Source organism: Drosophila rhopaloa, unplaced genomic scaffold, assembly GCF_018152115.1.
Source record: "Drosophila rhopaloa isolate 14029-0021.01 unplaced genomic scaffold, ASM1815211v1 contig_2, whole genome shotgun sequence".
In the NCBI taxonomy this organism is placed as follows: domain Eukaryota; kingdom Metazoa; phylum Arthropoda; class Insecta; order Diptera; family Drosophilidae; genus Drosophila; species Drosophila rhopaloa.
Window position 1 is genome coordinate 16855322 of NW_025335083.1, and position 22666 is coordinate 16877987.

The following is a 22666-nucleotide window of genomic DNA, read 5'->3' on the forward strand; positions in this document are numbered from 1 at the left end:
GCATTGCTGCATAAAAACGCCAAGGCTGCCACCAGGCAAATGATTGTTATCGATAAGTTGAACCAGGGATGCTACATAACTTTCACCAAGGCGCTTTTTTTGAAATTCTTTCTGGAAAATAGGTATTGTTTCGAAATCTAACAACATTCTTAAAATTCAATTCTCTCTTTTTTACTTGTATGATAATTACTTTCGATTTCTATTTAGTTTACCTACCAGTGGACAGGAAACTTATATGTTGGTAAAAAATAAGGAAAATGTGATTTTTATTCATATAATGAAATTATTAATAGTACAGTGGACGTACTTCTTATTCATTTATCGATAAGTCAAATCACACATTTTTAACAGTGCCATAGGCCAAAATAATTTTTTAAGGGGTTTAAACTAGAGCTTAAACTAAAAGAGTGCGAGCAAACAATAGTGAAAATTAACAGAGTCTGATAACAGTGGAAGAGATGGAAGAACATCGATTATGCGCCGCGAAACATCGATATCTGCGATGTTTTGAAAACATCGATGGCGTCGATGTTGGCATCGAAGGTTTGCCACCCCCACGGCAGTCGAAAAAAACCCATCTAGCGACTTGGACGCGCATCTTTGTAACGGATCTCGGAACGCCGTGGGAGTCGGAAAATCGCTGGACGCGTGTTCGCTGCGTTTGTGTGCGTGCGTGTATGTGGGTGTGCGAGCGGGTGAGCGAAATATAAATAAATAAATCGCCAAGCTTAAGAAATGTGCGTTAATCAAATAAGTTGCCCCCATTTTTGGCCCATTGAGAATTGTGGCTAAACAGAAAAATCGACAGGAGTTTAAGTGAGTGCCAATTGCGGAGACAAAATGGCTGCATTTCAACGCATTTAATTTACGGACAACACAAAGCGGAAGAGAGAGAGCGGGAGAGGCAATCAGAGAACATAACACACAAAGAAGTGAGAGAGATACACCATAAAAGAGAGAAAAAGAAACACAAAAAAAGTAAACATGCTAAAAACATTGTTAAATTAGTTAACAAAACCGTTCACTGTTAAAAATTTGAATTCAAACACATCCAAACAGTGTTTTGTTTGTTTATTTTAAACATATTGCGTGTGTTTAAGTCTGCCTCATGTTTGTGTTGTCGCAACAACAATTTCAAAAGCAACAATAATTAATTTAATGCATTTCGTTGCGTTTGCGCTGCAGCTGTCTGTTTCTCTTTCTCGCTCTCTGTTGTTGCCTTCGCACTAGCTCTCTCGGTCTCCTCTCTGCGCCTGCTCATTGAATGTACACGAGTGCGAGCAAGAGGCCAATAGCTGTTCTTGGCTTTGCTGTGTTGTGATTTTCAATTTGTTTGTATTTTGTGTGTCTTTTGCTTTTATTTTTGTTTTGGTTTTTTAAGAAAAACAAATTTAGTATAGAATAATATAAAAACGGTCATGACTAAGAGAAAAATCCGCTTTAAAGAAAACAGTAACGAATTTCTGTTAAATTACTATCCATATTACAAAAAAGTAACGTTATTAATTTCGATTTGTTAAAGAGAAAATAATATTACAAAATAAATCTTTATATTGAACTATTATTTGTTAATGGAAAAAATTAATACAAAATAAATTAATGTGAATTTGCCCCTTTTTCTTTAGAAATATACAATCCAGTGAATAAACACAGAAAACCACCAAAAAAGTTCGTTTTTTAATTTCAATTTTAATTTTTTAACGAGAAAATATTGGAAAAAATAAAAATAAAAGAAAAAGTGTACGTGACAAGAGCTCGAAAAAAGTGAGAAAAAAATAGCGAAAATAATTCGTGCGTGCGAAAAAGTGCTGCGAAGTTTTATGGCCCATGCAAAAAGTGCTAAATTTGTAAATGGCATGGAAAGTGCAAAGCTCTGATTAAAAAGCCGCAGAGTGTAGCTTGAGGTAGGTGCTCGAAACGCAACCAACTACTGCCAAAAGGAAATTATTAAAACAAAACAACGACCTCCCAACAAACTAAGCAAACAGAAATTTGTGCTAATTCTGTTTAGTCGACACCATCTACGTTGGATCCCCATCGCATATAATGTCATCAAAATGTGCTTTCAAGATTGTATTCGTATCGATCATTTTCATCATCATCGTAAATGGTAAGTTTCAAAACAGTTTAACTATAATTTGACGATTAGCAAACAAAAATTTCCACTATTTCTTTATTTTGCTATTACCAAACAAATTATATTGTTTGTTAAACTGACAAATAATAACATACAAAAATTAAACTTATTTATGTAGAAATATAGTGGGAGAAATCCTTAATCGTTTATTCGAATCTATATAATCTCGGAACAATATTTTTCTAATTGAAAGAATAGTTTATTTTATTGAGTAATCCAACCTTGAGCTTCAACTTGAATAGCCATTTGTGTAAGCTAAAATAAATTCAGTTTCTTTTTGATTCTTTTATCAAAAAGTCTTTGCTTTATTGTGCACTTGACTTACAAGAAACAAAAGAAACCACAACAATCAGAGCTTAAAATGTAATACAACCCTGGGTGGTGAAAATGACCCATAGACAATAACATTGAAATAAATGCTCAATCAGGCGGAAACAAAGTTAACATTTTCACCCAGAACCCTTCAAGCAACAAAAATAATTACGTACTTTGCCAGGATAATTGACGAGAGGATTTCTGGGAGGTTATTGTTTTAAGGGTGGCGTGTCGGAGGACCTCTTATAATTTTAGTAGACAATTTTGTTAATTGCGTCTTTTCTTTCTTCACCCTTTGAGTGTATTTTGTTATTAGGCAAATAGGGTTGCTCGTGATAATTAATTTAATTTCTCTTTTGTCACTTCAAATGAATCGACAGAGTATTTTTCTAATGATCCAATGTGATTGTTTTCGAAACAGCGAAACACGACGTTAGTGTTTTTACCTCTCACTTGTATTCTCACTTTCAGGTTTCAAGGTTTTTAATTTACCCGACTCTAATAACATTGTAGATGAATATCTACCTGTGAATACCATTTTCACATATGTAAGTTAGCTACTCATTTACATGTATGTATCTGATTCAGATTCTACTTATTTATTTTAACAAAGCAAATCCATTGTGGAGCTGAGAGTCAGAAAAAGCGAACGAGGCAGAAAGCAGAAGTTGAGTCATGAAGACATGAGCAAGACTCTGGGGACTCATCCATTTTTATTGTTAGACAGTCAAATAGGTTCAACAAAAAAGACTAACAAAGTTTTAAAAAATTATATATTGGTTGTAAAATATAAAAAATTTGTATGTTAAACAGATGAATAATATGGTAAGAAAGAAAATTAGTCATAAACTATAAGAAAATTAGACTTAAACAATGCCAGAGTTTTTTCCAAATAATTTAAAAAGTTAAAATTGTACAAAATGTTATAAAAGTGAATATTTAAAAGCAGCATTAAGCCCTGGGACTTTTTTTGCTACTTCAACTAATTTGTTTGCTTGGCAAGATTTTCCTAAGTTCAACATTACGAAATTCGAGGCGGGGCAGGGCTCCCAGCCACAGCAACAACAACATCCACACTTGGCTAATTAGCCAAAGTCAAGCAACATGAACATGGGCACACAGAGAGGGCCAAGAATCGGACGGCGAAGATGGCAGAGTGGCAGAAACGAAAACTGGTTTATCCACTTGGCCGGCTAATCTGACAACAAAGAAGGAGAGCAGACACAAGAACCGAGAATCAAGCTGAATAGAGAAGGCAAGAAACGAAAAATTGTGCTTAGTCTCAGCGAAAAAAGGTCAATGTCTCGGCATTATCTGTCTGCCCACCCAACATATATAGATGCAAAATACAAAATTATAAATATAAATATGCAACAGCTATCATAGAAAACTTTTTCTCTCACAAAGAAGCACCGGAAACGAAAGAAATAAAAATATATATAAAAAGTGCTCTGAAGAGCAACAGTTCTGCGATACAGAAACAAGATACAGCTGGGAATTAAGATAAAGATACTTAAACATCAAACACCCGTATCTATATCTCAGTTTCAGCCTAAGATAGTGGCTACTGTTTTACGTAACTTTATCAGCATCTTTTTGTTTTGGATTCATAAAATGTTGTTGTTCCGAACTTTAAGAATTCAATATTCTACTCACAAGTGAAATGAATTTCGAGTGTCACATCTGGCTTTTTCTGGTTTTTATTATTATTGATAAGCTGTTGACTAAAAGTTCGTTCAAATATAATTTCAGCCAAGCAAAGAGCGGTCATAAATCACATATGATGTGGTCAGGGGCAGGAGGAACGTTGGATGATAGGGCCCAGAACAATGGACACTTTGCCTGGGCATTTATGCAATTTTCCTTTGCTTTATTTCCCGTACGTGCCAAGTGCAACATAGTAAACAAACAAATAATGAAGCCACCATCCGAACTAGAGATGACAACGTGACCGCAGATGAGGAGATTCGTGCTCTTTCATAACATTCGGAAAAATGACCTAAAAACCGTATACAGCGATATCTCTTGTAAATGGTTTATTTGGAAAATACCATTCAGATGATGGACGGGTTTGTCCTGTATTTGGTGTCGTATCTGCCAGATACAAATGTATCTCTCCTTGCAAAATGTGTTACTATCACCAGTCACCAGGCATGCGACTGACATTTATTGTTTGCCGAGTGGCAACCGAATAAAAATACATACATGTATTTATATACGAATGTACATGTGGTGAATAAATCCCTTAAGCTTGTTGAATGAGTGAAGCCCGTGGCACTTCAAATTGATGAGTAGCTTTAATGAAAGGGCGTGACTTGATGTAAATTGCCTTCTAGGGTGCTGCACATGCACAGAAATGTAAATGGATTTGCCGAGGGTGAAAGCTAAGGTGGAATCGAGTAAACGTCGTTATCCTGGCAGGTGAAACTCGCGTTTGTAATGTCACATTCGCCCATTTTCAAAACCGACTTAAAGGATTGCCTGCGCATTACCATTTTGTATTTATTATCAAAATCCTCAAAATGTTTTTCGAGTCGTTTAATATTACACATATATATACTATTTACTGCGTATATTGTATCCGACTTAAAATTAATATTAAATATTATAGACGATCTTTAAATAAAGAAGTGTAAAAGACAAAATTTGAAAGAAAGTCTTGCAAAGCCAAACGTTTTTGGTATAGAGTAATATCACTGAGTCATCCATCATGACTCAGAAGAAGAATCGGGACTCTGGAATTTGATAAACAAGTCATTTGGATATAATGTATACATTGACATATATGGAAAACGTTTCTGTTTGAAATATGTGCCAGTAGGATTTCAACTTTCCTTTGACACTCTGATTAATGTGTGTTTGGTTAGCCTTTAATTCAATCAGGAAGCCCAAAGTTGGCCACTAAAAATGCGCTTAAATTGGATTTTATGTGAGAATTATGCTGCCTCATTATGCCAAATGGCCTAAATAACAATCAAAGCGGGACTTCTCGCATGACACCAGCGGGATGGTGGAGGTTGGTAAAATTTAATTAAATTATTAAAGTTACGCGGTAAGCCACAGAGATACGAGGGGATACACAAACAAACAGACGAGCATCAGACAAAGGCATAAAAACTTTTCTTTTCTTTTCATTCCTCTTTCCCATTTTTTCCCCCATTCAAGTTGCGAAGCATAAACAAACAGAGGCAAACGATTCGCCAAGACGGAGATACATTATGCACAGACGCAGCTACAGATACAAGATACACCAACAAAACGAATGGAAAAACAAACAAAAATGAAACGGGGAAGCGCAGATAAAGGAGAAAACTAAGAGAACAAGTCCAAGTCAAAGCACATTTTCGTGTCGGCATTCGCTTTTCGCATTCGCATTCAAGTGCAGATTCACATTCATTTGACTCGGGCACAAAATTATGTGCATATATATACGTGAACACAAACGTATGTATAGTTTCGTCCTTTGGGCCGCAGATACATTTTTCCAGTGGATGAAAAGGTGACCCTACATTTAAAAAAAATTAATTATGATAACCTTGAGATAACTGCTCGGATATTTAGCAAACGTTTCTCAACATAAAAAATGTAAAACTTATTTACATTATACTAGTAAATTAGCTTGATTACGTAAAATTGTTCATTACTTTTTATATATCCCAATTTTTCATACGACTTATTCGATTTGTACCTATGAGGAAATGAAAAAACGGCTTTCGAGAGATTTTTGCTATACCATTTTCCTCATTGTTGCGTCTTCATCTTTATGCGTTTTTCCACTTTGTCTGCCTCGCAATTCTCTTATTGTTGCTCAGGGTTACGACGTCTAAAGTTGGTTGGCAACGGGTTGTGGGGAGGTCGATGATGGGGCGGCGTTTGCTTTTATTTTTATTGTGTCTCCACTCTGCCACAGAAGTCGACATTTTTATGCTGCGCACTTTTGTGGGGGTATTATCATCCCTTTCGGATGCGCCCTTTTAGTCGGCTTCCCCGGCGTTTTTCGTCGGTGTGCCAAAGTTGATTTTCATTAGTTTTAATGCTGCTCATTATGTACGGTCTGTCTGTGTCTGGAATCTCTGTCTTTCTGTTTTCCCTGCCTGTGGGGCAAATACACATCTGTACACATCCCAGACTTACCGCGCACGCAGATTGCTGCCAATAAAGGCAAACTTTCGGGCAAAGAGTTGGGTTGACTGTATGCGGTTAAATATTTCATTTGAGACTCAGATATGCAGAGGAATGTACGTATATGAATATGAAAAGTTTTCCCATATATGAGAAGCTATCCATTTTGATAGAACGAAAAGTCAGAATATCAAAAAATGCAGCGCAAATTATATAACCTTATATAATAAATTACTATTATTGGTTTGCAATTATAAGAGTAATTGTATACGTCCTCTGTATTGGCAAATTTATTAAAATGAATGCATCAGTTCGTACATTTTAAGAAATGCGAATTTCCATCGAGTTTTTTTTTAATTCACTTAATGGTCTTAATATTTTTTTTCAGCTTAAATGTACATACAAATGTGTACACGTGCATTGGCTCATGCATCAGCAAATAGTTGCAGCAATCTTTTGCCATTTCAATATCATATGTAATTTTTCCTTTTTTGGCTTTTCTCCTGCCAATAAAAATGGATTGATATGCAACAAACAAATATCAAAACTTCCCAAAAAAAAAATCAAAAAAGATCTGTATTTCGTTGAAAAATAGGTCGTCTATGTCAGCTTTTTTTCTCAATCAAAAATAACAAAAAAATATAAATAAAGTGATGGCTCGAAATAGTAGACTACATTTAAAAAAATAACGGACTTAAAATTTAAAAAATGCATTTTGTTAGGCTTATTCTTAGGAGTTCTTCATCATTTAATCATTATCATTTAACAGTTGCGGTGCCATTTCAAAACAAAGTTATTGCCAAGAGTATATTTGAATCATTTAAATTAAATCATTTAATTATAAAATTCTTTCTAAATCCATAATCTAAATAGCGTAAATCTTCTTCACTGTTCTTCTTTTATCTGTTCTACATCTACACATATTCGATAGCATTGATTTTGTGAAACAGCCAGATTAATAGCTATACAAAAGTAATTTATTCCCAACCGTCATTTATCTGCATATCGGTTTAGCGTTTGTTGAACGAAATAAAATGGATGAAATCAAATTAAAGAGATATTGATAAAGAGATATTATCACAACAAATTTTGCTCTGTAAAAATCATTTTACATACACATAAATGTATGCATAGAAAATGTTTACTAAAATCGGTCCAAAAGCCATTAAGTCATTGAATAGGCAACGTTAAATGTAGATATACTAGCTATGCTTCAGTTCATTTAAATGTGATTTATATACCATATACCATAAATAGGGGTGTCACGGGTGATGGAAAGCACGTAGAAGCCGACATGAAAAGAAACGAAAGTGTAACAATCTGAGTGGCGTTTCCTGCAAGAGTGCGTAGAGTTTCATAATCATTATTAGCATTGTTATGATCGTAAAGAGACCGTTACAAATGCCAGTTTATGTCGGTTCAGGGCTAAATTTAAAATATTTGTATACTATACTATAATTTATAAATTAATTAAAGTATTACCTTCCTGTAATATCATTAACTACATAATGCTAATTATTAAGTCCAGTTAAAACTTTAAAAAAATAACTAATTCTAAAAATAAATCTAAATGCAATCAATGTACTTTTGTTATCTGAAAATAGCTTTGCCAGTATATAAACCGATTACGATTTATTACAAATGTACAACCCTTTCTGAACACTTCGTAATTGTGCGGTCACCACCAAGAAAAACCACCCTTGAAATTAACCCCGAAATTGACAGTACATAAAATTAAGATAGTGACATTTCTGTCAATTAAATTGTACTCAAAAGAAATAAAAAAATTGATTGAAAAAATAATGAAGGAATTGAGCAAGTATTGCAAACTTACATCAATTAAAACTTTTAATAAATTTAAAGATAAGAATTATACATTAACTATAGCAACTCGAATTTTTTTCACGTCCTTGTGGGCAGGTTTTTGCCCCTTAAGCTAAAAAAAAGTCCTGAGGAGGGACAATGGAAAATCGCCTTTGTCTAACTTCTAAAAGCTGACGGTATAAAAATCTAATGAATTAAAATATGAAATGCCTTTTTTTTCTGTTATGCAGCTAACGATTTAATAGCCGCTGGCGCTTGCTTTGTGTGCGAATATAATGTCATATCTGAACGTGTGTGTAGAGATCAAAGAAAACTGTAAAAATAGTTATCTGGAGAAACGCGGATAATTAGATGGAATAGAAAAATGTTTTTGTTTGGATTCATAGTTCCCTGATATTTTTGGGAGCATTATTTAATTTTTTTTTTTTTTTAACTCTTAGATAACAAACCACGCTATCAAAATAATTAACCATGACTCCTTAAAAACATTAAATAAAAGAACAAATCACCAATTTTTTGTTTGGTATTTAATTTATTAAATGAAGTGATTCCTTAAAACAGAATATCAATTGAGTTGAAATAAATGCTATAACGTTTTTCTGAAATATGTAGTTTAGCTTTAATTGTACCTGTCAGCAAATACTAACGGAAAACAATACCAACATTTACAGTGCGTTTAACATTGTGAGAGCCAAATAAATAATTGGTTGCAAAAAACATTTCTCGCATAGATTTATTTGTGCATGAAAATGCTTTTATTTGAACAACAATATATTTAAATAAGCAAGGGAATACTAATGAGAGCTTAGGCAAAAACACTGAATATTTATTGATTTTAAGCTTAAAAAATTAAGGATATGCGCAGGCTTAAACCAATTTAAAATGTTGTACGTAAATAAATAAACTGATCATTTATGTTATTTAAATAATGTTTGGTTCTGAATGACAGTTAAATTTTATCCTTGTTCGTTTTGCCAGACATACAAAAATGACTTCTATAAAAACCTAAAGCGGAGCCCCTAACACATTTTCTTTTTGGCCTGTTGTCAGGAAGGAAACATTTTGCCTTTTCCATCTTACTTCTGCCCTTCACCGAAAACCTGCACTCTGCTTACTCGAGTGGATTTTAATTTGAATACTTTTGCGTGTTCTCTACTGCAACTTACCCCCTTTTAAAAAAAGCACAAAAAGGAATGAGTCTCCTTAGCGCTTTTCCTGTATTTTGTTTTATGTTGCTTGCATATTTTGGTCCTTCAACATTTCAACAATATATTAAAAAATACCAGAAAAGTGCAATTAATAAACTTATGAATTTAACTAAAGTTGGACATTTTTGTTTTTATTTTCAGGTTACGCAAAAGATATTTCTGGAGTTAAAAGAGGTAAGCGTATGTATATTTTTTTGCTGGAATGAACAAAGTTCATCGGTGCTTGTAAAACTTGTATTTACCACAATGAAATATTAAAAAAGGTTATTGTAACTTAAGAAGTAGGGGACAAACTTTAAAAGATAGAGCCAAATCCATTTTCAATTTTTAGTTTTGTAAGCTAAAAATATTTAAAAATACAAATTTTCAATTTACGATTGGTATTTGTTTCGTAACAGTAAACATTTATGGTTTTATGTTTTAATTTGAGTATAAGGCATTTCCTCAATTTTCCACCCAAAGCTATCGGAGGCTGTTAAACGTTGAGCCTGAAAAGCGAATAGCTGCGAGCACTTTTCGCTTTCTGTCCCTCAGTGGACAGACTATAACCTAGCCTCAATCTTTTCACATTTGTGCAGTTTTTAGAGTTCCGCGCATTTGGCCCATTCACACGCCGGCACTTCGGCACGGATCCCCGTAGTGCAATTTATAATACGTGCCGACAAAGGAAGTCACAAAAAAAAGAGTAGTTGGAAAAATGCCCGACGTCGAGTAGCTCTAGAATTCGTTTAGGCCGTCCCACTCTTACTCGCCAAGCCACTCGAAACCCATCTCGGCCACGTTTCTCCACCATTTCTCCACCTTTGTCACTTTTTTCAGCCCTTGGCTTGCAGGTTGCATCGCTGTTGACTTGTCAGTTGACTGACGGGCAAAAAAAAAATAGTAAAAAAGCTGGAAAGAACTGTAAAAGTAGTGCTTTTTATATCGCTTTTTTTGTTCCCGCTCATGCAAATGTTTGGGCCGCACGACAAGGCGTGGCACACATGTATTAAATATATACATTCGATTTTTTATGATTCAATTTTATGCTTGTAGCGGTTGTGGTTCCTGGCCAAATGGCATAAAATCAATGAAGCTGTGGCGCATTTGGGTGGCTGGTCGATGGAAAATGGCCGCCATTTTGTAGCGCCCTCGCCCCGGCGATTGTCATTATTTATTGAAAATATAGTTTGATGAGTTTTTACTTGGCCAAGGGAGCTGTGGTCGCCGGTTTACAGCTGCAGATGCTGCCGCGTACACCTTTTCCGACCTTCCCACTCCTTCGTTTCAGCAGTTTTGGTGTTGTTTTTCTGTTGCGGTCAATGGAATGGCTTTTTGTGTCTGCCCCCATGCTGTCTGTCTGTTTGCCTGTCTGAGTTTGTGTGTGTTTTAAAATTGGTTAAATCAGCAAACTTTCCTCCGAACGTTTTTTGATTTTGCGCCAAGAGCTTTAACTTTGCCCATCTGCGTTTGCACAGGCGTTGGAGGAAAATTGCACATAATACGTGGGTTGGTGTTTTTAGAGTTCTTTATGTTGGCGGTAGCTTAATTTTGGTGATATAATTTTCCATTTATTATAAATTTTGTTTTGTTTCTTTGGAACTTAATTGGTTTGCAATATATAATAAACAAGTCACTTATGTCATAAATTAGAATTGGCATCGTTCCAAAACCACTAAAAAAATCTTAGTTATGGCAAAGTAAAAAAAAATCCTCTGTCTGTCTGCGATCTTTAAAAATAAATATCCTTTTTTTAAATAATAATAATATAATAAAAGAGAAAGCCACTAAACGTGCTCACCAATTTAAAACATACTAAAACAGCATAAAATGCTTGGTACTACAACACCTTGTCGTATAAATCGTTCTGGCAATTCGCTTGGCCAACAATGAGTGTGCATTTATCATTCAACTGGTAAAAAAGATACGAAACATAAAAACCGTCTGCGGCAAACAAACTATCGTCCATTTCTTCCGCTTCATATTACAAATCTTCTGCTGATACGATTATGTGGCGGCCTTCTAGACGTGGCAAAAAAAAAAAAATCGAAATGGGAATGGAATAGGTGGCCATATATCCGTGTGCCTTGAAGCGAGGGGTCATAAAAAAAGCGGAAAAAACTTTACTATTCCGTGGGGTATGACCAGTTAATAGCATTTCCCCCCGGTTACGCCCACGCAATCGACACAATGTTCAAGCGAGTGTGTGCAACAGCTTCTGCTCTTTGTTTTTTTTTTTTTTTTTTTTACGGAGCCTTGTATCTCTCCCCTTAACTCGAACTGGACCTGGAGTTATGCAATTTTTTACGGGAAAGAAAATAAGGGAAGTATGAAGAGTTGATTGCACCACCGGATGGACAAAACAATTGGGGCCAAAAAGGGAAGAGACAGTTATGAAAAAAAATTATCTTGGAAGATGAAAGGGTTACATGAATGAAAAATATGCAAACGAATTCGTACAAAGATTGGTAGACGAACTGATTAGTTTGCGCTTCGGTGCACTTGCTGAAAGTGAAAAAAAGAAAAAGTGTCAAGACATGTGTGGAAGGTTATTTCATACTAAAAAGTTCAAGAACTGTATCAAAAAATACACAAATACATAAAAACAGACGAATAAATTCGGTACAGCTGAAAGCTGAAAGTTAAAAAGTCCATTAAATCATACTTAACTTAAAGCAGTATATCCTTATTTAGAGGATTTGATTACATGCATGTAAATGCCATGTATATTTACGAAATAATTTTGTGATTCTATACAAAACTATAATAATCGCTGGACTATTTTGATTTTCTTTGTTGGCACCCCATTTTCATCTGCGCTCCTTGCTGCACAAAAACATCGGGCTTCTGTGAGGCGGATTGCAATCCTCAACGAACTAAAGAGCTGCAAACATTGCGCTTGAAAAACTTTCCTGTTGCTGGGTATTGTGCACTTGGGTTTTTTTTTAATTTTCCCCCCTTTTTTGCCAAACAGATTTGCCCGTATCAGAGACAGAACAGACATTTCTGGAGTTTGAGCTGAATGCAAAGTGGTGGAAGCTATGGAGCCATGGGATAGATGGGTTAGCTTTCCCTATTCCCATGGCCATCCTGCTATTTAGCCATGTTTTGTTTGTTTTTGTGCTTTGGTGCAGTTTGAGCGCTGCCATTCTCTTTATCCCAGCATGTCCCTCCTCCAGTGTTCTTATTCGCTTTTGCAGCCATTTTTATCTTCAATACACGCTCATTTACGCTGTCTGATAGCTTTAGGGTATATTCATATCCGTTGTGTTTTTAGACAGGAATACGCGAACTGGGAGCTGAGTAGCTGGGGACGGATGTTGGCACTGGCTGGAGCGATATTTGTGCATTGCCGCTATACATTTCGCTCCTGATTACACTGGCCAACTTAGAAATTAGAATTCATTTCAAAAACCAACTTAGTTCTTCCCTTGAATGCTAAGATATCGTTAATACATTATCATTAACGATATCTTAGCATTCAGTAAATATTTTTGCTTATTGTTTTTAAATTAATATCTATCCCTTCCTTTAAAAATATGTTTTTTTTACCTATTCAAAAAATTATTTAATATAAGGACTAAACAAGAAAGGAAAGCTAACTTCGGGCGGAGCCGAAGTTGATATACCCTTGCAGAATACTCTGTAAATTATATTCTCCAAAATTATTCATATGATGCATTCTTAATACTCATAAAAAATCCCAACTTCCTAACTTTAAAAACACCAAAGTTATGGCATTTCCAATCATTCAGTTATGTATATGGCAGCTATAGAATATAGTCGGCCGATCCTTATGAAATTTAATATGTCGGATTGATTGGACAAAAATAAAACCCATAGAAAATCCCAACTTCCTAACTTAACAAACAGCAGAGTTATGGCATTTCCGATCAATCAGTTATATGGCAGCTATAGGATATAGTCGGCCGATCCTTATGAAATTTGGTAGGTCGGATTAATTGGCCAAATATAAAACCCATAGAAAATCCCAACTTCCCAACTTTACAAACACCAAAGTTATGGCATTTCCGATCAATCAGTTATATAGCAGCTATAGGATATAGTCGGCCGATCCTTATGAAATTTGGTATGTCGGATTGATTGGCCAAATATAATACCCATAGAGAGTCCCAACTTCCTAACTTAACAAACAGCAGAGTTATGGCATTTCCGATCAATCAGTTATATGGCAGCTATAGGATATAGTCGGCCGATCCCGGCCGTTCCGACTTATATACTGCGTGCAAAGGAAAGAAGGGTGTGTGCAAAGTTTCAATTCGATATCTTTAAAACTGAGAGACTAGTTCGCGTAGAAACAGACAGACGGACAGACAGACGGACAGACAGACGGACAGACAGACGGACAGACGGACAGACGGACAGACGGACATGGCTATATCAACTCAGGAGGTGATCCTGATCAAGAATATATATACTTTATAGGGTCGGAGATGTCTCCTTCACTGCGTTGCACACTTTTGACCAAAATTATAATACCCTCTGCAAGGGTATAAAAAGTCACATTTTAATTTAAACTTACCAAAAAACTTGGAATAGTGTAGCTTGCTTTTTAATATTCTTAAAAAGCGTACAGTCTGTGTTTGGCTTGCATTGTCTGGCAAATGTTTGGCACAAGGCGACGGATAAGCTTCTGCCTTCTTTGCAATACATATTTACTGAAAAATGTATATTCTAAATCGGCTCACCAAAACACGTTGCTAGCATTTTCGCTAATAAACTTTGTCGCCGGGGGTTTAATCAACTTTATTTTATTGTTCATTTTTGCACACAAGTCCTGTCCTTCCCTTTATACGAGTAGATCTGTCCTGCATAAGCCATAGGACCCTTTTTGTTAGCCAACAGGATTTTCATTTCATTTCGTGAAAGGATTTTTGGGGTGTTGGGAACATTGATTACCATTGATTTTGGCTGCAACTGCCGATCCCGTTGTTCTACCCTTCTTATCCATCGGCTTGTTAAAAGGTTCTTAAATTGCGTTTTATTGCATGCCACGTTCTGGTCTCGGTTTTGCGCTTTATGAGCCGCTTTGTAAGCTTTTCAATGCCGCTGTTGTAATTCCCTTTTATGGCCGGTTCATTGTTATCACAAACAAGGGACTATCTATTGGACAAATATGTTAGAACAGATGATAGAAATCGATTTTATTCAGAGTTCTTACGGTGTTTTGCTTTTAAACCTGATGTTTGTAAAATTTGCATAGATATATAGTTATGAGGCATTATCGATAAATGATAATATGAGTATATAAATTTTCCTACATAGGTAGCAACAGATTTTACCCACTTTAACTGGCCACAAACTTAACCTACAAAATCAAGATATAGAGCAAATAAAGATAATCATGATTAGCCTACGGACTTCCGTCACAATTGTGGTCCGGTCTCATTTAACTAAGGAAGTACCATCCATACAACTTCTCTACGGCAATCTAAAAACTCATTACCCAACGCTAATCAAAGACACACGCACTGGGCCAGCAAACGTTTTTATGTTGGGTAATTAGGATGTTGGCAATGCCAACAGCCAGCAGGGTAGACCATATGACCCACCCACGAATAACTCAGTTATCAGACACAAGCTTGCTAATATAAGCATTATACTGCAGGACCGCCTCCGCAAATGAGTAAAAAAGGACAGAAGATGGGGTCACAGTGAATATAGCTCACGCAGTGGGGCGCAAACACGCAAGAGAACTAATGTACACAACTTAATTATCAAAGGAAAATCGCAGACTTATGTATGGGATGCTCAATATAAATAATGGCCACCAGACAGGAGACTAGTCTCGACTGGAGGGGGATAAGTTAACGCATCTTTAATGAATAAAGGTCTTTATAAGAGCTGTCAGAAAAAAATGAAAGTAAAGCTAAGAAAAAACATACATAAGAAATAAATAGGTTTGTTCTGTTAAAGTCCATTCAAAGTCATGTCTCTTATTTTTTGAAGGCTTGAAAAAATCTGTGGAAACAAAAAGTTCTTTTTATATTTAATACTTAAAATAATTTGTTCTTTTTATTCATATATCGACAAAATATTCGGACGTAAGTTTTTCCTCAATTCTTTTCATTGAAATTTACACAGCAACAGGAGAAATATTTGTGAAACGCTTTTGTAATATTATGAATATGCAGCATTGCATTGCAATATTTTTCGTTGATGTGTTTTTTGACTACGGCCGTTTTTCTCCTGCAATTGGAACAGTATTTTTTTTTGTTTTGAGTTTTATTTTCACAATTTCATCGTCCACTTGTTTTTGCGTTCATTGCTGTCCGTTTTGCAATCTGTAGCTCACCCTCTTTCTTTCTGTTTTCGGTTCGTTGGAGCATTCGCTGTGTTCATTGTGCTATGCTGCATGCTATTAACCCCGGACAGAGAGTTTGAAATTGAAAGATCGATAAATTACAATCAAAGCCACTCAACGATGGGCTATGGACTAAATTAAACTAAGCGAAGATATCTCCAATTAGTTGAAAACAACGGATTACAATCGATGAATGTGGCACAAGCATATTTAATTTGTTTTAGCATCAAAGTAATAAATAAAGGGAGAAGGATTTATTAAAAAATTTTGCTTTTATTTCAAGCAAAATATTTTGTAATATTTGATCATCAATAATTGATTTCATAATCTAGCACTCTTAGAGCTTAAAAATTCATCTGGTTTAGCACCTTGAATTTGCTCGAAAGTTTTTGTTATTCAATTTTCCTATCAACCATTCACTGTGTTCTAATTTTAACTCTGTTTTCGTCGATTTTCCTTTCAACCCCACAATTTTTTGCAATCAGCCAATTTTTCAGGATTGCCTGCGAAAAGCCAATAAAACGCGAAGGGAAAAAACAAATAAAAAGGAAAATAAAACACCCACAAAGTCACGTTAATACCGCCTTGGCAATTTCAATTTGTGTTTTGAACATTTTAATTTTTAAGCCGTCGACGGTTGCAGTTCATGATTTTTCCATTTTTAGGGTTGCGAAAAATATCGCCACCAAATACAATCAAAAGCTAAAAATCTATTATTCAGGACCGCCGTTCCCCATTGTTTATTCAGTCAAAGCTGAACGAAAAAAAAGTGAAGAAACTTGAAACAGAAAAAAAGCAATATTGTCGGGACAAAAAGAAGGAGGGAAAAGCAAAAAAGTATTGAAGCGCATCTCAGTGAAATTTTCTGTTGTCGTCCAACAGAATAGAATGGCAGTGAAAACCAGCTCAGGCTTCAGGATATATCCAAAGTGTCAGATGTAGAGGAGCTGAGGATTTCCAATTCCACAACTCTCTTGGCGCAAACGAGCAGGCATTCGCCAGTTGTGCGACACAGAACTGAAATTGTTGGGGGGCCCCCGAAAAAAAGGAGAAAAGAAATTAAGTCTGAAACATGAAATAAAGATGAAGTGCCTGTCGAAGAAGCTGACTCAGTCAGTCAGTCAGTCAGTTAGTGCACTTTGAGTTCGGGGGAGAAGTTGTCGGATTTCCAACTGGGTTTGCGATTGGGATCCGGATTGGGTTTGGGTTGATGATGGCCTCTCTTGTTTTGTCATTTCTGCTGCTGGTGATGACTGACGAGCAAAATAAAAATTAAAATTTGTTTACGTGGCGCATCATTTTCTGTGCTGGTGCGTTTGTAACACCATCTTTTCCTGATCCCAAAGCAATTACACTGAGAAATAATTCCTAAGAGAATAAAAGGATTAATAGAGAATTTTCGATGTTTGTTGAAAAACAAATAAATAACATGTGAATTCAACTAAGCTTGGCGAATTAAATTCACAAAATTAACCTATTTATTTTATCTCCAACAAATAAACCTTGATTAATATATCTTCCGGCTTTGGGGCACCATTTGATCGATTGTTCTCAGTGCAATCTGGGTAAACATCTGGCATATCTTGTCGCCTGAAATCTTTGTCTTTGCCCGACGTTGGTCCGACTATTTGTCTCCTTCAATTTGTAATCATTTAAATTGATTTTTCTTGTCGTTTCTTTTTGACGTTGCTCAATCTGCCCTCCACTGCGCTCAACTGAATGCCGCAATCCATTCATGCTCCGTTTTAATTGATGAATTTACTGACTGCCATCCCAGACATTGATAGGGATAAGCATCTTAACCTTTTTATGGGCTCAACTGCAGGCTGTATTTCATGGGAAGAAGTACTTTATGCTGGCACTTTCCCTGATCCGAAACTGTCCTTCAAATTGACTTTTATAGTTGCCCCGGTCATTGAACCCATGAACTGCACAAACAAGCAGATTTATGAAACGATGTCTTTCGATATTGACGTCAGGACAAACCAAGCCCATACCTGAGTTGAGTAAAACTTCCTGAAGTTTGCCTTGGTTCAAAGCAATTACCTAAATAAAAACCTTAATTAATATTGCATGTCATACACACTTTGCAGTATGGGTGAAGAAGGACTTGAGTTGCCTCGAGCACAAAATAATTGAGATTGATGCAATTGCATATAAAATTCATATAAATTACTTGAAACTAACACAAAGACTCTCCGGACTCCATAGGCTCCATACTGCGACAGCTCAGTTCCAGCGTTGTTTGCATTTTGTTGGCAAAAAGGGCAGAAAGCGAGTGCGGAGCAGAGAACTCGTTTGCCCAAATGAGTCATAAACACTGAGGAGGCCAAAAGCGAGTGTCAAATGCACACATGTGCGCAATCACGATTGGGATGAACCAAAGTACATTTGAACTTGAAAAAGTTTTCGCCGAATTTCGTTTTCTGTCTGCAAGCAGGCGGAAAGTTGGCAACACGGTATCTAATTTGCATAATGGATGTGTGTAGCATTAATTCCGAGTAAAGGTGTTATATGGATTAAAGCAAATAACCTTGAAAGAAGTTTTATTTATCTCGTCATTTACACTATAAAATATTACAAGAGTAAGAGAATATTTAAGGTTATAAGTGAAGGAATTGGAATTATGAAATTGGGCCTTCTAAAGTCAGTTTTTTCCAGCACTAAACTTATTAAATCTCAGCGTTTTTTTAACTTTATCAGGTCCACCCTGAACGCAGCAGGAGAAGGCTTCAGTTTTCCTCCATGGTTGTTATATATCGTCATCGCCAGCTGCATTTGATTAGCGCCTCCCCAATATGCATCTCAATACATACATTTATGGAGCGCATGTTTATACATACGTACGAGGAAAGAAAAAAAAAGTATTGAAACTTTTTAAGACTATCGATTTTGCAGAGTAACCTAATCAACATTGTTAAAGAAATTAAAATTTCGTTGAGTGCCAAGTTAAAAATAAATTCTAAAAAGCGCTTAAAATTTGAAAATAGCTTTTTTTATAATAGACTAAAAAGAATATTTTAAACTAAATTGTGTAGTTTTGAATAATCTATTAGGACATACTTTATAATTATAATTTATAAAACATGTGTATTGTAGCAGTGTATTTTTTTTTTTTAGAATATCCCTTTAACTTGTCGAGCAAACCTCTTTCGTTCGGCCGAAACTTGCATGCAGAGCACAACAAAATGGCATTTGAAACATGTGTCAAGTTCCATGCACTTGTTTATGTTTGTCGGCCAAATTCCCCACCCCTAAACGCCCCTTCCTCTCACTTCCCTGCCCCTTCTATCCTTTTCTCTTTTTCTGCCAACACAACTACAACTAAAACTAAGAGCAGACTTGACTTTGGCTTATTTATTGTCATGTGCCCATTTCGCTTCCTTAGCAGCTGAGAACGCCTCGTGAAACGTGTTTGTTGATAAACACAACCATGAATCATTTCTCGTCACCGGTCCCCACACTCATTCCCCATTCCCCCACCCCCCTGGCCCATCCACCCCTCTGACGTTTTGCTTGATTTGCATATGTGTGCGTGTATGTTCAGCACACAGAATTTTCTTGTTGCGCTTTTTATACCGATTACTCATGGAGTACAAGGGTATTATAATTCCACCAGTTTATAAATATATTGATATATTTGGTATAACATATTTAAACAAAAATGTTCTTAATTTGACTTTAGAATATATTTAACCCTTGTTCCAGTGAACTTAGAGGTTAAGCCCTAATTATATAAACTCGGAAAAAAATGTAGAAACAGAGTCCGTAAGACTCTTTCTAAAAAATTAGTAAAAGAATATAATCTGGGTCACCATATCACATTTGTATATACCCTAAAGTTGTTCATCAATGTTCTAGAAATAATTTGTTGGAAAAGGTTTTATTTTTAAGTGATTTTTTAAAATATAAATAAATTAAGCTCTTTCGAACAAATAGTTTCGAATAGTCAATGTCTTGTAATGGGTTTTTGACAAGTCGCTGTCTGTGTTTATAACTATGTTTTGTTTTAGGACACTAAATACCCGGTATCTTACTGTCGAATAGTCTTTTTTTCTTGAGTTTTTGTATGATTTGTTGGCGATTTTCACGCCTCGTTTGGTTAAGTTTCGTTGCGTTTCGCTTTTGAGCTTCAGCTACTGTTTTGAGAATTTCATTTGTTTCCCATGTACATGTCGCAATTTCTGTTCTGTATCTATGTGACTAGCTGACTGGCTCGGTTGTGTATGTTATCTCGACAGCGCTACATGTCCATTGAGCTTCTGTGTTTTGAGTTCGCTCTGGGGAATTGGGCGGCTTCTGCCTTCCATTCCCATCGGGGCTTTTTGAGCCGAGCCCAGCGGCATGTTATGCTGATAAACACGCATAAAATTCATAAATTCGAGCGGGGGATTTAGCTGGCACGACATTTTAAGCTGTTGAAATATATCACTATGTTTTGCGAGAAGCGCATTTGTTAAATGTCTAATGAATTGGAAGTTGTTCGTGGAAAGGATGTGAAGAAATATTTGTAGAATGTAAACGTCATTTGCAAATGTATGATTAAATGCTCGAAAAAACATGTTAAATGATAAAATGAATAATAAAACAATTATAATCAATAAAGATTAAATAATTGCAATTTATTAACATTTTTTTCAGTTTTCTTTTTTTATTTTAATAAAATTTAAATCATGCAATTACCATTTACCAATATAACCTTTGTATTAATTATTTCTGTGCTTTTCTTTGATTTTTAACTCTGTTTTATTTATTAACATGGTTTATGCACAATCCTTCAATTTATGTACAATGCTTATATTCGAATAGATCAATAAATAAAAGAATGTAATAAACTTTTGTAATCCTGAAAGTATCATCAGTTGCTAATTTTTTATGAGATTTTGTTAAGCTTGTCTAACTTTCCTTTAAACTATTTCCTGTCACTTTTCTTTTTTGCTCCTCCCCTAGTTTTGTGGTTTTATTCCCTTTGCGTTGTCGTGTCGCAAAATTGACACATTTAGCAGTCGTCATTTACTTTTGTTATGCTAATCTGCTGCCATGGCGGGTTCTGGTGCTCCCTTTGGCAGCTGCCACGCCCCCGTCGCCCATTGTCGGTAACCCTAATAAGCCCTATTATAACGCTTTGCTGCCACCGTTAATGCCCATCGCTCCAATTATTTTAAACATATTACAAGCAGATTTGGCACAGATTACAAATTAGGTTGGATGCTGCGGCTGGGTGGTGTGAATTTAGTGTGGGAGGTACATAGTTGGCGGTTCAGTTGGGTGGCGACTCTCCAACTTTGAAGTGTTGCGAACTTGGCGCACTTGATGGCACTAATTTATGCAAGGCCAACAATGCCACACCGCATAATCCAGACCGCGTGGCTAATTTGTTTATAATTTTCATAACTTAACGTGTGCGCGAGGCGTAACTCATTTCCTTTCCTAGCCATCCGCTTGCCTGCCACCCCATAAAATTATTTTGAATCCAAAATACGCATCTATATGGGTAGCCTCTATCTATGTGGCATGTGTGTCTGTGTTTTTGCAACACTTGGCATCGCACGACTCGACACTTGGCAGCCATGGTACGGGTAATTTTGCCGTCATGTGCTGGCAAAATGCAATTATTATAATTATTTTTTGTTAAACGTGCCACAAAAAAACATCAAATACAAAGGCTACTTCTGCACAATGCAAGCTAATGGCAACAATTGTAAAAAGCAAAAAAAATAAAGAATGTGAAAAAAGTGAAAGCTGCGTTTATTTGTGGCATGAAAAAACTTATCTGAGGATATTACTCATCTTCTTTTGAATTGTTCTCTCTTTCGATATGTTTATTATTAAGGTTTTTTTATATACATTTTATTTTACCCACTAAATGATTTATATATATACTTTTTTAAGTTCTGCAAATAATGTATTTCTGCTTTATAATTATTAATGAATCAGATTTTATTTGTGTGGTAAAACTTATAATATAAAAAAAATGTTAATTAAAATTATTTAACTTTGTACTTTTTTTATGACTTTTAAAAATAACTGTTTCTCTTCATTTGATTTTTGGATTAACTGCTGACAGGTCAATAATCTTTTTTTTATTAACGTTAGTTTTGTTAATGACTAAGTATTTTGCAATTCCACTCAAGAAATGTATCGTAAAATTAATTAAAGCTTAGTAAGCCAACTTATCTATATCAGACCGTAGTGAAAAGCCAGATGCCAGCATATCTGCACCAACGAATTCCTTCCGGGCGACCCCTCCATCCAATTTCCCAAGTTACGTGACTTGGCCAGCATTGACCGTTAAACCGAATGTTGCATCAACCCGGTAATTAAAGGTAAGCGCTGGTTGGATAGGATGGGTTAGCAGGACATAGAGAGAACCTTTGATGATGACGATGACTTCACCGACTACGCTCTTGTGTGTACGCTAGTTAACGCCGTTGTTGTCCTACGTAACTGTCGGAAACGGGACCCATTCCTCTGGGTGAGGTCCTGCTTTTGATTGGCATACGCGGGATGGATGCCACCGTATATACACGTGACCATAACCCAACACCATACCCCCAACCCCCTGCCAAAATCCTGCAGCTGGGGGCCACACGCACCAAATGGCGACGTCTTGTCGGTTGTTGAATGCCGCATTTCATTAACTAGCGCATCGGCATCACCAACTGCAACTGCATCCTGCATTCTGCATTGTGCACGTTCATTGTGCGTGTGCATTAGCGAGCAGCCCAAGGCCTCCGCCCTTCCACCACCCACCAC

The 22666-nt window shown here is 36.0% G+C and overlaps 1 protein-coding gene across 4 annotated transcripts in view; it reads left to right on the forward strand.

Moving 5' to 3' along the window:
- The first annotated feature begins 573 nt into the window (after positions 1 to 573).
- LOC108051878 (disintegrin and metalloproteinase domain-containing protein 10) overlaps positions 574 to 22666 on the forward strand; it is an 86633-nt gene continuing 64540 nt past the window's right edge. For 2 of the 4 annotated variants that reach the window (XM_017134143.2, XM_017134139.2), the window contains exons 1-3: positions 574 to 816; positions 1626 to 2110; positions 9748 to 9780. In XM_017134143.2, the coding sequence (XP_016989632.1) occupies positions 2047 to 2110; positions 9748 to 9780 (97 nt within the window). In that variant the 5' untranslated portion in view covers positions 574 to 816; positions 1626 to 2046. The remainder of the gene's footprint in view (positions 817 to 1625; positions 2111 to 9747; positions 9781 to 22666) is intronic. The other 2 variants (XM_017134142.2, XM_017134140.2) reach the window with 2 other exon arrangements.